Source organism: Alligator sinensis, unplaced genomic scaffold (genome assembly GCF_000455745.1).
Source record: "Alligator sinensis unplaced genomic scaffold, ASM45574v1 scaffold2094_1, whole genome shotgun sequence".
Lineage (NCBI taxonomy): Eukaryota > Metazoa > Chordata > Crocodylia > Alligatoridae > Alligator > Alligator sinensis.
In genome coordinates, this window is record NW_005843500.1 from 57,809 (window position 1) to 72,973 (window position 15,165).

Below are 15,165 nucleotides of genomic sequence, written 5' to 3' on the forward strand. Positions count from 1 at the left end.
GCAGTGTTAAACTGCAGTTATGTCCAAGAGTGGCCATGTGTATCATACAAATACCTGGGTATTTTGTTCTTTATATAAAACTGTTTTTAGTGCACTGAATGTTTATGTAAAAGGTGCCGACTTGATAGTTATGGGGATTTTAATCTTCTGTTTACCCACAGAATAAATATAAAAGTCAGCTGGTGCCAGACCAGAAAGCCATATACATAAATAAAGTGTAATACATAGGAAGTTATTCATATCCACTGAAACTTCATTGTTAGCTGTATTATACCAGGTGTGAATCTGGCCTTCTTACCATCAAATATACACATACACTGATCATTTACTCAGTGGGAGTTGAGAACACATTCTGAGAAGAGAATGATGTCTATGTACTGTTTTTGGTAAAGCAAGCAAATATTTATTTTCAATACAGTGAAGTAACATAGGAAAGGAACAACAGAGCTGGAAAAAGCCAAACCAGCAGTTCCAAGTCTTTAGTTTTATTGGCTGAGTTTGGTTTCCTTTTGAGACAGATCAATTCCTGGTAAACAGATGTCTGTTCAACGCATATTTGCTTCCTAGTCTCATTTGCTGCATTTCTGTTTATGTACATCAAGGGGTATTATGGGATTGTACTATACCTCAATAGTCTCATTCCAGCAGTAGCTCCCAGATAGGCAGGGGTATTTTTATGCATATTGGATGGAACTTGCTCCTTGACTTTTTTCATACAGTCATCAATGGGTTTGGCAACATCTCGAGGGCTATTCCCATAACTGGATATGCCAGGGCCTAAAAGAAAACAAGTGGCTAATTTAGTTTTACCAGCTATATCTTAACCTAATGAAAGACATTAGAAGAAACAGCTTTTCCCACCCTTTTGAAATTCCAGTTTGAAAAGACGTTTTAACATAAAATATTTAAGTAAAAAATCTAAAAGAGTAATACAGATATTCATGAACATGCCATGAAATGTTTTGTCAGGAATGTTTCTTTTCAGCGTATGAGCTACATCCTCTAAGCTTCTGTCCCTCCAACTGCACACAAACACAAACTAGCAGAATAGCACTTTGTGTGCCCTGCAGTACAGAAAAGTAAAACGTCTCCTGCACGGAAAACTCACAGATCTAAATTACACATAAGTCCACCCCTCTGTGTCCTAAGTGATGTGGACTACAGCTAACAAACTGGCATATGTGAAGCTTTACCTAGCATCCAATGATAGCAAAAATATCAAACTGTAATGTGTAATTTGATCACAGTTTGACCAAAATCAACATCTTCTACTAAGTAGGGACCTAAAACCAGGAGTCACTGCTGGTTGATTGTGGGCAAACACTTCTCTTCCCATGTTTCAGTCTCCCCATCTGTAAAATGGACACGCCCATAATTATTAAGTGAAGAAATTCACCCAAAAAAACTTTCTAGAGAGCAACAAGCAGATTTTCCTTTATACAATTTGGGCACTTAAGTGCCAAGGAGGTTTCATGATCAAAGCCAGACTCCAAAGTAGATATGCCAACTCACGGATTACTTGGAACAAAGGCCTAACCCCACAGCTGTGGGCCTAAGGAACAATAGGATCAAAGTGAGACTAGAGGGAACAAGTAACTGAGCCTCTTCTATGGCTGGTCCCAGTGCTGGATTATGACATGCTGAAACCCTAAACTATGTCCAGTTTAAGAGACCCCATATGATAAAAACAATCCACAAAATCCATGAAAATGGATTTTCATGAAATGTTTAAGATGAATTATTGTTAGTTCTGCACAAATTTATGAACTCAATATGAATAATATCTGTGGAGCCAAATATATGTATATTATTGTCATATTAGAATAAAAATGTCCAGTTTTTTTCTTATTTAGAGACCCCTCACCTCATATTGTGAGGCCCTAAACTGTGGTTTAAGTAGCTTAAGCCTAAATCCATCACTGTCCCCAAGTATGAGATGTCACCCTACAACACTATAGACCTCGCCACCTCAAGGATATCTATCTTGCCAGACTGATCTCTTCACCATAGCTTTCCTATAACAGCAAGAATGAATAACAACAAAAGAACCACAGTAAAGAAAGATACCCCAGGAACAAAACAAAAAACAGTCAACCTCCTTCACCAGTGCATGGTGGGTGTGAGAGAATGAGAATTTCTTATGCCTACCATGTATGTGAATCTATGTCTATTTGTCAGGTACCTCATAGTGTCATGATCAGTGTGATATAGACAGACAGAGCAGATCCATCCTATAAATGATTATGAACAAGGAGTTATATACAATAAAGGACTTAGGCACCTAAAGCAGGACGTTGGCAGAATTGAGATGTCCAAGTTTAACAGGTGCAGCTGTTGCCTAACCTTGCAAGTATCTAAGTTTGCTAAGTGCTTCCTGGGTTGACTTTGAAGCACTATAGGCAACTGACATTCTGGTTTTACACATGCCCACAACTGCCCCAGACTAGACAGTTTTGGAAATAGGTGCCTATGTTCTTTGCTGGTTCTGGCCCCAGATCAGTATTCACATAGATTGGACACTTCTCACAGTACTAATTGGAGAATGCTTCTCACTGAATTGATTCCTCCCACACCACCTGCTCATTTTTGTGAAGCCCTCACTCATGTCTGTGCCTAGCTGCTACCCTCATGTAGGAGAGGGAAGAAAGGTAGAAGCATGTTGCAGGATTATTGCTCCTCCCTGTCTTCACTTCCTCCCTCACAGTCTAGTTTGGCTTCATTTCACACTAGGTATCATAGGAGACTGACACAGCTTTCATTACTGTGACCATGAGGCACCTTTGAAGAGATTCAAATATCACTGTACATGGTCCCCTGGCCCTTCACATTCTGTCATTCTTTTCTTTCCACTTGGGAGAAAAGCCCTAATTAAAACAAACTTAAAAAGTGCTATCTTCAGCATTTTTAAGCAGCAGAGTTGCTCCGCTGCATTACACATTATACATTTTTTCTCACACCAAAAAGCCTTAGGGCAACATTCTTAATTAGTCAAGACATGAGATGCCAATGTGCATCCACTGATATACAGTCTAGTGTAGGCAGCCTGCCACTTCTGCAACCTGTAAAGATATACCACCTGACAAGCCCTGCTGCAGTTCTTCTGTGCTCTGTGAAAGTTAATATTCCTCTCTACATTTTTTTAAACAACTGGCAGGGTGCATGTATATTAGCACTGAGGAGAGAATAGCGGGTAGAAACTACTTTTCTAAATTTATCAGGAAGCAACATCCTAAATATCCTTTTCCAGAAAAGAACTGGCATAGAGGTTTTTAAATAATCAGCATTGATATACATTTTGGAGAGAGAGAAGGAAAGAAAAAGCCATCTGTGTAGGTCGGGGCTGATATCACAGATCAGCATATGTCTCATAAGAGAGTTGATTAGTCTCTCTCTCCCTCTCTCATACACATCTAACTTGCTGGAAATGAGACCAATGCATCCAAATAGCTTGTATGTGGTCCTTTCCCAGAGACTCTATTTCCCAGAATATTAAGGGATAATCAAAGGGTTTTTTTCAGGTAAACACTAAATGGGAAACATAATTGGGAAGCTGGCTACAGGATAGGACCCAGAGAGTTCTACTGAACGGATGTGTCATGTCTTGGCAAGAAGTGGCTAGTGGTGTCCCTCAGGGGTCGGTGCTTGGTCCAGTGCTTTTTAACATTTTCAGCAATGATTCGGATGTGGGGGTGAAGAGCTCACTGGCCAAGTTCGCGGACAACACCAAGTTATGGGGAAGTGTGAACACACTTGAAGATAGGCTGCAGATACAGGCAGACCTAGACAGGCTGGAGAGTTGGGTAGATCAGAACCAGATGAGATTTGACATCGAGAAATGTAAAGCGCTCCACCTGGGGACAAACAATCCGCTGCACACCTATGGGCTTGGCAACATCAATCTGACTAGTACTATGAATGAAAAAGACCTGGGAGTAATAATAGACCATAGTATGAACGTGAGCCAGCAGTGCGACATAGCCAGCAGGGCAAATAATACTCTGGCGTGCATCAGTCGATGCATCTCCAGCAAAACCAAGGAAGTGATTCTCCCACTCTACTCGGCATTGGTGAGACCACAGATGGAGTACTGCATCCAGTTCTGGGCGCTGCACTTCAACAAGGACGTGGAAAAGCTCGAGAGAGTCCAGAGAAGGGCCACCCATATGATCAGGGACTTGCACAGCAAGCCTTTTGAGGTAAGGCTGAGGGACCTGGGACTCTTCAGCCTGAAGAAGAGAAGGCTGAGAGGGGACTTGGTGGCAGCTTACTGCTACATCAGGGACACCCCTGGGACACATCAAGGGCTCAGTGAACAACTGTTCACCAGGGCACCCTTGGGGAAAACCAGGAGTAATGGTCACAAACTCCTAGAAGACCACTTCAGGTTCAACATTAGGAAAAACTTCTTCACAGCTAGGGCATCCAAACTGTGGAATAAGCTCCTTCCACAGGTGGTGCAATCGCCTACCCTGGAAATCTTCAAGAAGAGACTGGACAGTCACCTTGCTGGTGTCACTGACCCCAGTTGCCTTTCCTGCTTGGTGCAAGGGGACTGGACCCGATGATCTTCCAAGGTCCCTTCCAGCCCTTTACAATCTATGAATCTATGAATTCAGAGGCTTATACTTTTCATAAAAATTTCCTATCACTGCTATAGGAAGACTGTGTCTGTAAAGGAAATAGTTTTGAGATTATTTTTATTCACTGAAGCCCCACTTTTCACAGGCTGTAATCTTGGCTTGAGCACAGAGTATTTTTGGATCAACTAATTAAACTAATTAAAAGAGAAAAAGAAAAAAGACCCCCTCACCACAAATCACAAACCAAGGACAAAGGCATGTTTTGAAATAGATGAAGAACTACCTAAACTGGCCCTAAAAGTGCTTGTTTTCCCAGGTCTGCTCCTGAGTGGTGCTCAATTCCTCAAAAAGAGGTGAGGACCCCAGTATAATCTGATCCTAAGGAAGCCTTGAAATGTTTTGAGGGCTAGTCTCAGTTACTGAATGAATTTGTACACTTGTGCATGGGTGGGTGATAGCACTGGCTCCAGCAAACCACAGTGCAGTCAGATCCTGCATCAGCTTTTCCAACCAGATCTGCTTGTGCACATCAGCCCTGACTGCGATTCCTCTGCTTTTTGAAAACAAAAAAGAGAATATTAGTTTCATGATTAATTTGGTGACCCACCGGTATGCAAAACTATCCAGCCAAAGCTGAAGCTAGATAACAAGCAAAGGGAAATATGTGACTGGTATAGAATAGAGAATTTCACTTCAAGATTAGACGTGACACCAGCCCAAATCAATAGCACTTGTCAGTTATCAGATGGCTGTTTAATGCCCTGTGTGAATTTTTTTTGTTCAGTTCCTAATGGATTAAATCCACTTCACAAAACCATAATCAAAATCTGTAGCCTTGCTGGCAGTTTCAGTACAGAGGCCCAAGAAACAGCTACTAGAGTGATGATTTTTAATTGTTTGGACAAGAACCCTCCAATTTAAAGAATAGCTGAGGAAACTAGAACATTACAGGGCCAAATTCTCTAGCCCCATCTGGCCCTTTCGTGCCAATCAGCTTTCTCTCCAAGGGAGCTGATGTAAGTCGAGAACAGGCAGCTCCTGCTCAAGCTATCGCCCCCCAAACCTGAGGAGAGGCAAGAGGCATGTAAAGGATTGCTCAGGGAAAAGCAAAGCTCCAGTACACTGATCCTCAGTTGCCTTACACAAGAGTAGCTCCCAGTCTACTCTATCACCAGGACCTGGGTTGGCACCAAAGAACTGTAACTATATCCATATCAGCCCCTACTTCCTAGAACTTAATTGAGCTTGGAGGTGGTAGGGCGGGAAAAAATCAAACCTGATAATTCAGAAAGAGAACTTTTTTGGCACCAGACTATTACTGTATTCACTAATCTCCATTTGATCCTCACCTTTCACGTTGCACTTGAAGGTCTGACTTACTACTCCAGTATCATTTGCTTTTTCTGCTGGCCATTCGTAAACATAGACAGTAGTCCGAGATGATCCGGCATCGAGCACTATTCCATACTGAAAAAATGGTTACAGTTCAGAGTCCAGGAGTTTGCCAGTATTTTGTTTTTTATAAAGTATCCCATGACTTTCAATGTGTGTCACTGTGCCACAGACATGCTTAATAAAATAAGAATATTTTGACATGCAATAGATACCGACACGCAGCATAAACCAGACAACTTAAAAAAATTGCAGCACAGATAGTCATCTTTGCATCTCTAAATACAAACTCAGTGAGAATGGAAAGAGCACTCTACCTTTTAGGGTCAGGCCCAAACTCTGCAGTGAGGCACATGAAGACTTTGTAAAATGTGGATCACCCCAAATCACTGCTGAAGTCAATGGGCAGTGAGTATGCTCAGTACATCACGAGAACAGGCACACACACACCACTATATTCCCCATAGGAAACCCAATTCCAGCACTACTATTTCTAGTCCTTGCTATAGCTTCCAGGTGTGGCACTATGTCCAGTCTGTACTACATACAAATGCTATCAAGGCAAACTTCAGTTGTCTTCTACAGCCATCATAGCCTCCACTCATCCTTTTCAATTTAACAAAAACTACAAGAACAGAAGAAGGCATGCTTGATTGAGCTGCAGACTGAAGCTCTTTACAATAAATGGAATAATTAATGATTGTCTGGGATACGAAATTCTTTACAAAGATCTAGATGCCTCATATATCTTGTGAGATGTACCTACTCCCTTAGCAATCAGAACTGTAAATCTTGACTCTGAAGTGCTAACAGTTAGTAGGCCCAGGATGTCCTGACTGCTGGTATCATGAGCAAAAGATGACCTTTGTTGTTTCTTTTGAAATACAATCCAAATAAATAGGGTTAGTTCCTTATTTTGTAGCTGATTCGTAACTGGTACAAATGCTGCTAATATCAATACTAGCACATTAGTGAGTGGTTTGGCTTGCTGTATAAAAGTGTTCATATTTGTAAGTTTAAGTGCTTCTCTCATTACAGGGATGTCTGAAAACCAGGAAACAGGATATTCTCACTTTGGATTTACTCTCTGCTCTGAGAAACTAATGCTTGTCTAAGATAGTTTCGACAGGGATGATTCTGCACAGGTTGGACTAGATGACCTCCTGAGGTCCCTTTCGCTTTTCTATGATTCTTTTACAGTCAATACCTGTTACTAGCAACATGGTGATTAGCTGTTGTTCCTAAGCAGCTCTGGCTGTTATAGGGAGTGTCATCTGACTTCATGGTATACAGAATATTCCCAAGGAAAAAATGCTGGTAAAAGGTTGCTGTTCTTATCAGTTGCTGCAATCAAATGTCAACTGTATGATTCTTTACTTGTATTACAATCTTTTCTAAAGTCCCCCTCAGATGAGGGCCCCATTGTGTTAGACAACATACGTACACATAGTAAGAAAAAGTCCCTAGCCAAAAAAATGTCTGCAGAGTAATATCATTATCAGAATAATATCAGACTTACCACAGTAATATCATTATCCCCATTTTACATGCAGCTGGAAAGGGAAGATGATGGAGACTTCCCTTATCTGCTTCAGAGTTACTGAATTTATTTACAACCCCCAGAATCTCATTGGCAGGAAACTCATGATAACTGAGGACTTGGAGATCCTGTTGATACTCCTCCCTACCATCAATTATGCTTTTTAATGTTTTAACTCAAATGTGGGGGTTTTACCTCACTTTTCCAATTTATTTACTTGCATTTGAGAATCAGTGTCTGGCTGTGGCTGTTTTTACATTAAAAAATATCAGTCTGGCTTGATAGGTTGTACCACTGACAAGCTGAGGCCTGATTTCCTTGTTCCCTTCCTCTGTTGCCTTTTCCTCTGTTCTTGTCATTTCTTCTCTTGTTCCCAGAAACATTCTATTTTTAAAGCATTACTTAGGCCAAATCTGGGCTAAGTGCTGCATATGGGAGAGCGTGAAACTGGGCTTCCTATATTTTAAATGCATTGTGGGAGTGCAGAAGACAGTCTGTGACTAGAACAACATAATTTGAGACAAAGGTCAATAAAGAAGAGAATAGCATGAGGGGGCGGAAAGTCGGGGATCCCAAATACTCAGGGATGATCAGTATACCATCTGTTTGTTATAATATGTTGTAAGATTAGTTAAGAAAGCAAAAAGGGAAAACTGATCAAGGAAAAAGGGGGTGGAACTCCATTGCTGTCTGGGAGAACTGGGAATGAAGAAAAGAGAAACAGCCTGAAGGAACAGAATGTTTCCATTTTCTGTCATGCAGCTTTTCCTGTTGCTAGAGGCACTGCCATGGTTGTAGTCACCATATTAGTATTCTATTTTTCCCCCTCACTTCACTGACACTGGTAATAGATTAATGGAGTAGATTCCACTGTCAGAACTTTGTGTAATAATTTATGCCTGTACAAAGTGGGCATAATACTTTACCATTCTAACCCAGTAGTGTTTTACACCCAGTGTTCACATCTACACATGCAATTAATTCACACGAATAAACTCTGCAGCTTATTACTCCGGAGTATATTCGTACATAGCACATGGAGTCTGGTCGGAGCAGCCTGGGCTGGCAGGTCAGCCTGCCAATCTAGGGCTGCTCCAATCACGCTCCACATGCTGCAGAGGGGCTGGCTGATGCACAAGGGTACTTCTGTGTGGGGGCTGCCTGCTGGCTAGCCCCATGCTGAAACACCCTGTAACCCAGCCATCTAGGGCAGCGTCTCCATGTGCGCTGCTGTGCATGAAAAATCTCCACTTGTAAAGAAAAACTCCAAGTCCTACCCTGCTGTAGAGTTTATTAGCTTTTTGCACCTTAATAGGGGTGAACATGTAGATGCTGAGACATTTACTGTACAGTTAATTAATCAAATGCACAGTAAAGGTCTCATGTAGACATGCCCAGTGTGCACAAAAGCTAAATAAAGTACAAGGCAGGTCTGATGTCTCTGATGCAACCTGCTGACCAGTTTACAAAGGCCTGGTCTATCTCAAAAACTTGCACAATTTAACTCAATCTAGCTAAATAGACGCAACCCTGTAGAATGGACACAGTTAACACAGTTAACCCTCCTTTAAATCAGCTTGGCTTAATTTCGTAATTTACTAATGCAAAATAAAAGAATTACAGCAAAGGTGGGACCACTTTAAGTGTGTTCATATTGGGGGCTTGTTCCAGTTTAACTATATAGATTTTAAATGAATTTTAAGAACCACAATTGGGAACATGGTCAAAGCTTCTTGAATCAATCAGTTTGTGCCCACAGCTTGCTATTCCACATTCAGAACACAATCAAAAGCATGTACCAGATGACAAAAATGATTTGACAGGGATAAAACTATAGGACACTTTAACGTGCGATTAAGAAGCTGTTTCTATCAATAAAGAAATATATTTCCAGGCATTAGGGCTCGCTAAATTCAAAGCTAGTGTCTTTAATACCACACTTATTTCCAAGTCATGGTACTGAAAGATATTTGCATTTCCTTCAGCATTCTTGTTTCATAATATTTGAACAAGTCCCAAGCCCTTTGAGTGCCCTAGCCTAAACTGATGGGTTAGTAAACCCTTCACAAATTACTGGATTAGAAAAATGAAAGCCTCAGCTCTTCCAACAGGCATGAAACCAAAATGACACATGTTGTGTAACGCTTGCCTATATGTATAGTAGAAACATGACCCTGAAGGCAGAGTGCTATCAATGCACCTGGAAAAGTACTACTATGCAATAGTCCATGCTCCAGAAGGTCATGTTATGAGTGATTTAGTTTTGTGCTGAGTAGCTGAAGCAGAAGGAACAAAGCCACTTGTAAAGAAAGAGACAATAGTTTTCCTTTTTGCTATTGCCATAGCTATTTGATTTCAAGCAAGTACGTATATTAGGATACTTTCATTTCCAAACACTGTCACATCAGCATATGTGTTATGGGCTTCAGTGACTGGTGTTTCAAGATCCTCCTTTCCTGCCAAAGAACCCAGTCAGTCCTGCAAATGATGAACATTTGCTGAAAGATGCTAGGCCTCCTCAAATCCAAATTCATGCTCCAGAGCAGCTGTACTTATCTTCATACAAATAACTGGAAACCCCTGCATGAAAAGCTTTAGGGTACTAAAAGTAACTTTAGGCCACAGTAGCTATCACTTAAAAGCTGCTAATTCTAGGACATTACTGTATCTCAGGATCAAAGCTATCCTTTCAAAAACAACTCTTTTTGATGATCACAGCTGAATTCTGAAGTGGTACAAAGGGAACAGAGTAGGACAGATAATGCACCATCTTAAGTTTGTTCAGCAAGTCCCCTGAAGACATAATTTCCATAAACCTCAGTGCTACAGAAAAGTCAGCCCTGACTTAGCCCTATGAAAAGGACTCATGATGAGCAACCATGGAATTAGCAGTACATCAGCAGAGGGGCTTTATAAACCCATGAGGCACATCCCCACATGCAAAGGCATGCACTTGAAGTGGCAAAAATAGTAGACACACAAATTTGTGCCACAACTTTTTGCTGCAGTGCACACCCCTACATGTGCACTTTGGTGTGGGGCAAATAGACCCACTTCGGGGAAACTGCCCTTTCCCCACTCCTCCTAGCTCTGGCATCCTGGAGGAGCTGGGGGATTACTAAAGGAGTGGAGATACTCTGGCCAGCAGCCAGAGCATCTCCTAGGAGGACCAAACCTCTGTATCTACCACCACATGCTACTTTTGCGTGTGCCATGCCGCTTTTTTCACGCCATTTTTTTGCGCTGTTTTTTTACTACCAGGAATTCCCGGTAACAAAATTTTCCCCTGTGCTAGGGATCTTAGTGAGCACTTTACATCAGCACTAGGTCAGGGTGGGACTGTTCTCCTTTAATGTGTTGGTAGCTGTACAAAGCATAGGACTCAAAGGATCTGAACTCACATTTTCTCAGGAAGGGGCTTATTTTTTATTACCTTGTTCTTAAGTGATATATATCAATTCTTCTAAGTCTGCCCACATAACCTTTTAACTATGTTGCAGCTGAAAACAAAGTCTGAATATATCTTCCAAAGTATTTCAGTTAAACTTTTCAGATTTACACACTTTCACATTGGTATTGTTAGAAGGAAGGGTAATGGAGCTAACAAGTCCTAACTTGTGTAGTGACTCTTATTGCACATTAAGTTCCACATGATGCTTTTTGATGCACATGTAACTTGCAAGAACTACGCAGTTTCATACACTTATCTGAGGCCAAAATCAGCCATTAGCTAAATCATTTCATAAATAATTTAACGAAGTAACAATTTTTTATAACAACTACTGCAAAGCCTCAATCTGGACTGATAAAGGAAATTGTTTCTTCTCATAGAGAAGCTCAGATCCAGACGAAGCATTGTTTAGTAGCTAAAAGACTAAGAATGAGGGACTCTTCCCCACCCCACCCCCAGCTTTGCCACTGCCTTTCTGTGTGACCTTGGGCAATTCCCTTGTTCTCTCAGTATCAGTCTCTCTATTGGCAAAATAGAGACCTTGATACTTAGCTCAGGGGATATATGAGACTCTAACTCTTAAATGCTAGTAAAACATGTTGGGATTATTATGTAAAACACATCAGAGAGATTATCACTATTATTCTCTTAAACAACAATTTATCAAACTCTTCCATTTCCTTCTGTCCTTCAAAACATACCTTCAGTCCTGGAGAGAGGACCTCTTTTCGGTTGATCTGAATAAGTGTAATAGCAATAATAACAATGATGCTTAGAAGAAGGAATACCAAAGCAACAATGGTTGGACTTCTGGAGAGCACTCGGAAGCCTAAAATGAAAAGGGAAAATCCATATAAGGGATATTAAAGGCACATCTTACTCTTCCTCACTCTATTTGAATTCAGAGAGCTGTACCATAGTCCATAGTAGGCAAAATTCCTGATGAATTCCCAATGGAAGTATTATAGATGATCTACAAAATTTGCAGCTACAAGAGTACCTGTGTCTTCTCAGGAACTGACTAGGAAAGGTGCTTTGCACCAACTAATCTACCTCTGTAATGTAAAAGGATGTTTACACTTTTCCTACAGTGACTCTAGCCTAGTGAGTCTCAAGCAGGGTGCCATGTGATCCTTTCAAGGGTGCCACATGGTATTATACAACGTTACTGCTATTAGGTTTGCAAACATGTTTCACAAGATAAACCCAGAGATCTCAAATAGGAATCCATAGTGTCAAAAACATTCTGACCGGTTATGGTCTTTCTGAGTTCTTTACAAGAGAAGCTTTGGTCTATTTTTTCATAGTCAAAAAAAGAATTTAAACTAACAGGTGGAATTTTCCAAGGGGTGTCATGAATCTAAAATGATTAAGAAAGACCGCCTTAACCTATCACCAAGAAACAAGCCTCACCTTGCTGCTTCTATTCTGCACGCACTGCATGCTGAAAAAGTGTTGTGTGCAGTTGCCGTTAGAACAGCTATACACTGCTCTCAGGAGCACACCCAAGATTAAGATCCTAAGAACATCCATAGGCATGTTCCCAAAAGCTCCAGGCATGAAAGAACATTTTTGCAGTATTTTTCACATGCTGAGAGGGAGCAAGCATTGTTTCTCAGTCATGCCCCTGGGATCACTAGCATAGCCATAACCTCTCTCTCTTCGTAGTAGTCAAGTAACACACAGTGCACTGTCTAAACATGATCCAAAGATGACTTAAGAATCATATAGCAGACACTGTCTTACTAACTGCATTAATGAAGTTCAAGATAGTTTTATGGGTGGGCAAGTACAAAGAGTATTATTATTATGTAGTGCCCAAGGTATCCTACATGCCTTACACATGAGTAAGGGAACAACTGCCCCACCCAGAAGAGTTTATAGAGTGAACCTAAGTATATATGTGAAAATTAAACTCAAAGGTAAAGGTGCTGTTTGTATGCTGTTTCTGCTGCTCCTAATAATGTTTCCAAGGAGTTCAAGGAGGGTTTGTTTTGTTTTTTCATTGTACTGTAATTACTATTAACCCTTTATCTCTTCCACCAGAGGTGATCCTGCCTGGGCAAATGTCTCTCCTTATTCAAAAAGGTATTTCAGTGCCTTGGAAGCAATAACCTTTATGCTTGCCCTGAAAGGCAATTGTGGATGCACAGGGGATAGGGAAGAGGGGAGCAGAATTAACAGGCTGGGAGAATGGCTGGAGATTAATGGAGAGGTGCATCATTGTCTCTGCATAGATCAAAGGGAAGATAATACTGGCAAAGGCAGTCTTAAATATTCTCTAATACAGAGGAACCCCCTTAAAGGCAGAAGAATCTTAGAAGCTATTATCGGGGAGCAGTGGCAAAGCTGTAGGGGTTCCCAAGCTGGTGCAGAGGCAATAGGCTTACATATAAATGTCCATGGGACCCGATGGATCCTGAGACATCCATGTAGTCCAGCCTCCTGCTATCACAGGCAACCACATCATACAAACTCCATCTTAAAATAATTTGGGGATTTTTTTGCTCTTGACAATGGAAGGCTGCTACAACATAAGACTCCAAAAGAAGACTGCTACAATATAATGTTCTTCTAGTTTCCAGGCTAAGTTTATTCAAGGCTAATTTATGCCTAATTCTTACATTCTTGTCCCAATATTGTCCTTTAGCTTAAATAGTTCTTCTCCCTCTGTTGTATTTAATCACCTTTATGTATTCATGAAAAGCAGTCAACTCTTTTCAGCCTTTCCTTACCTAAGCTAAACAAACCAAGTTCTTCTACTTTCCTCTAATAAGACAGGCTCTCTATTCCCCCTGATCATCCTTCTTTCTCCACACTTGTTCCTGTCTAAATTCATCTGCCTTGAACCTGGGTGACCAGAATTGCAATACAGTACTCCAGTGGAGTTCTTATCAGAGCCCTTCATAATGGTATTAATACTGTCTTTCCTCTCCTGGAAATACCTCTTTCCTGACTTTTCCTAGGATTGTGTGCGCCTTTCTCATGGTCACGTTATATTGGTGGGTCAGAGTCATCCAGTGACTCACTAATACATCCAGGTCTTTCTCCTCTTTTGTCATTTCCAACGGATTAACTCCTAATTTATAGCTATTTTTACTCTCTAAGTATACAATCTTGCACTTAGAAAGGAGATGAAATTCATCAGTACATTTACTGGAATTCTCAAAGTCCAGCAGTTCTTCCTGTGTGTTATTTAGATTCTCCTGTGTTAATGAGGGGGCTTCTCAACACTGCCATGCTCAAATAACATTAGCCTACACCTACTTGTTATTTTCATAACTACATGACTATGCACAAATAGTCATTGATTTAAAAAACAAAACAGGACTATTCATCATAATCATAGGTGCCAGGGCTACAACCTGATGAAAATATTAACAAAACTGGTCATCACAAGATTAACCTTTGAGGAATTCAACTAGTAACCACCCGCTGGCCTAGTAATTTTCTTGTTGATACAGTTTGTTGTTGTCTCCTCCTTAACCAGTTTTTTTATCCACCTTGTGATTCTGATTTTAATTCCTATGTTCTCTAGTTTAACTAATGATTACTCATTGGTGAAGTCAAGATATTTTAGATATAGAGTCAAGATATATTGGATGTACTGCTTTCTCCTTGCCTAGAAAGAAAAGATATTGGCATAACGTATATTTAGTAAACCCATGTTTTTATCCCTTTTCCTAATTCCCTCTGTGTCTTTATTACTCTTTACTTCCAAATTTTAAGGTATTGCCCACTTCTGAGGTCACACTAACAGACCTGCACTTGCCTGGATTGTTTCTCCCCCCCCCCTCTTAGATATAAGGTGCTACATTTTCTATTCTCCAGAAAATGGTACCATATGGTACCATCACAGGCCTGATAGATTAGAAAGCCTTGCTACTAAACTTGCAATTTCATGAGCTAGTTCTTTCAAAATTCTGCAAAGGTAATCTGATCCTTTCATTTAATTTCAACCAGGGGTGCTCAACCTCTGACCCCAAGGCCAAATACAGCCCATGGAGTCATAGCATCCAGCCCACAGGGCTCCCCACAGTAGTTGGACAGGACACTGCCCATCTGGCCCACCAGCCAAAAAGGTTGAGCATCATTTCAAATAAAGATCTCTCAATCCCAAATTATTTTCTATAACCAGCTCTTCTTCCTGGAGACTCCCTTCTCCTTCTGCCCTGCAATATTCCCCCCCCCCCCCCCCCCCC

The 15,165-nt window shown here is 40.9% G+C and overlaps 1 protein-coding gene across 1 annotated transcript in view; it reads right to left on the bottom strand.

The window, feature by feature from the left end:
• ENTPD3 (ectonucleoside triphosphate diphosphohydrolase 3) overlaps positions 1–15,165 on the bottom strand; it is a 30,500-nt gene that overhangs the window by 11,595 nt on the left and 3,740 nt on the right. The window contains exons 3-5 of the mRNA XM_025195422.1: positions 11,665–11,792; positions 5,930–6,047; positions 627–777 (exon numbers count right to left, since the gene is read on the bottom strand). Coding sequence (XP_025051207.1) covers positions 627–777; positions 5,930–6,047; positions 11,665–11,792 — 397 coding nt within the window. The remainder of the gene's footprint in view (positions 1–626; positions 778–5,929; positions 6,048–11,664; positions 11,793–15,165) is intronic.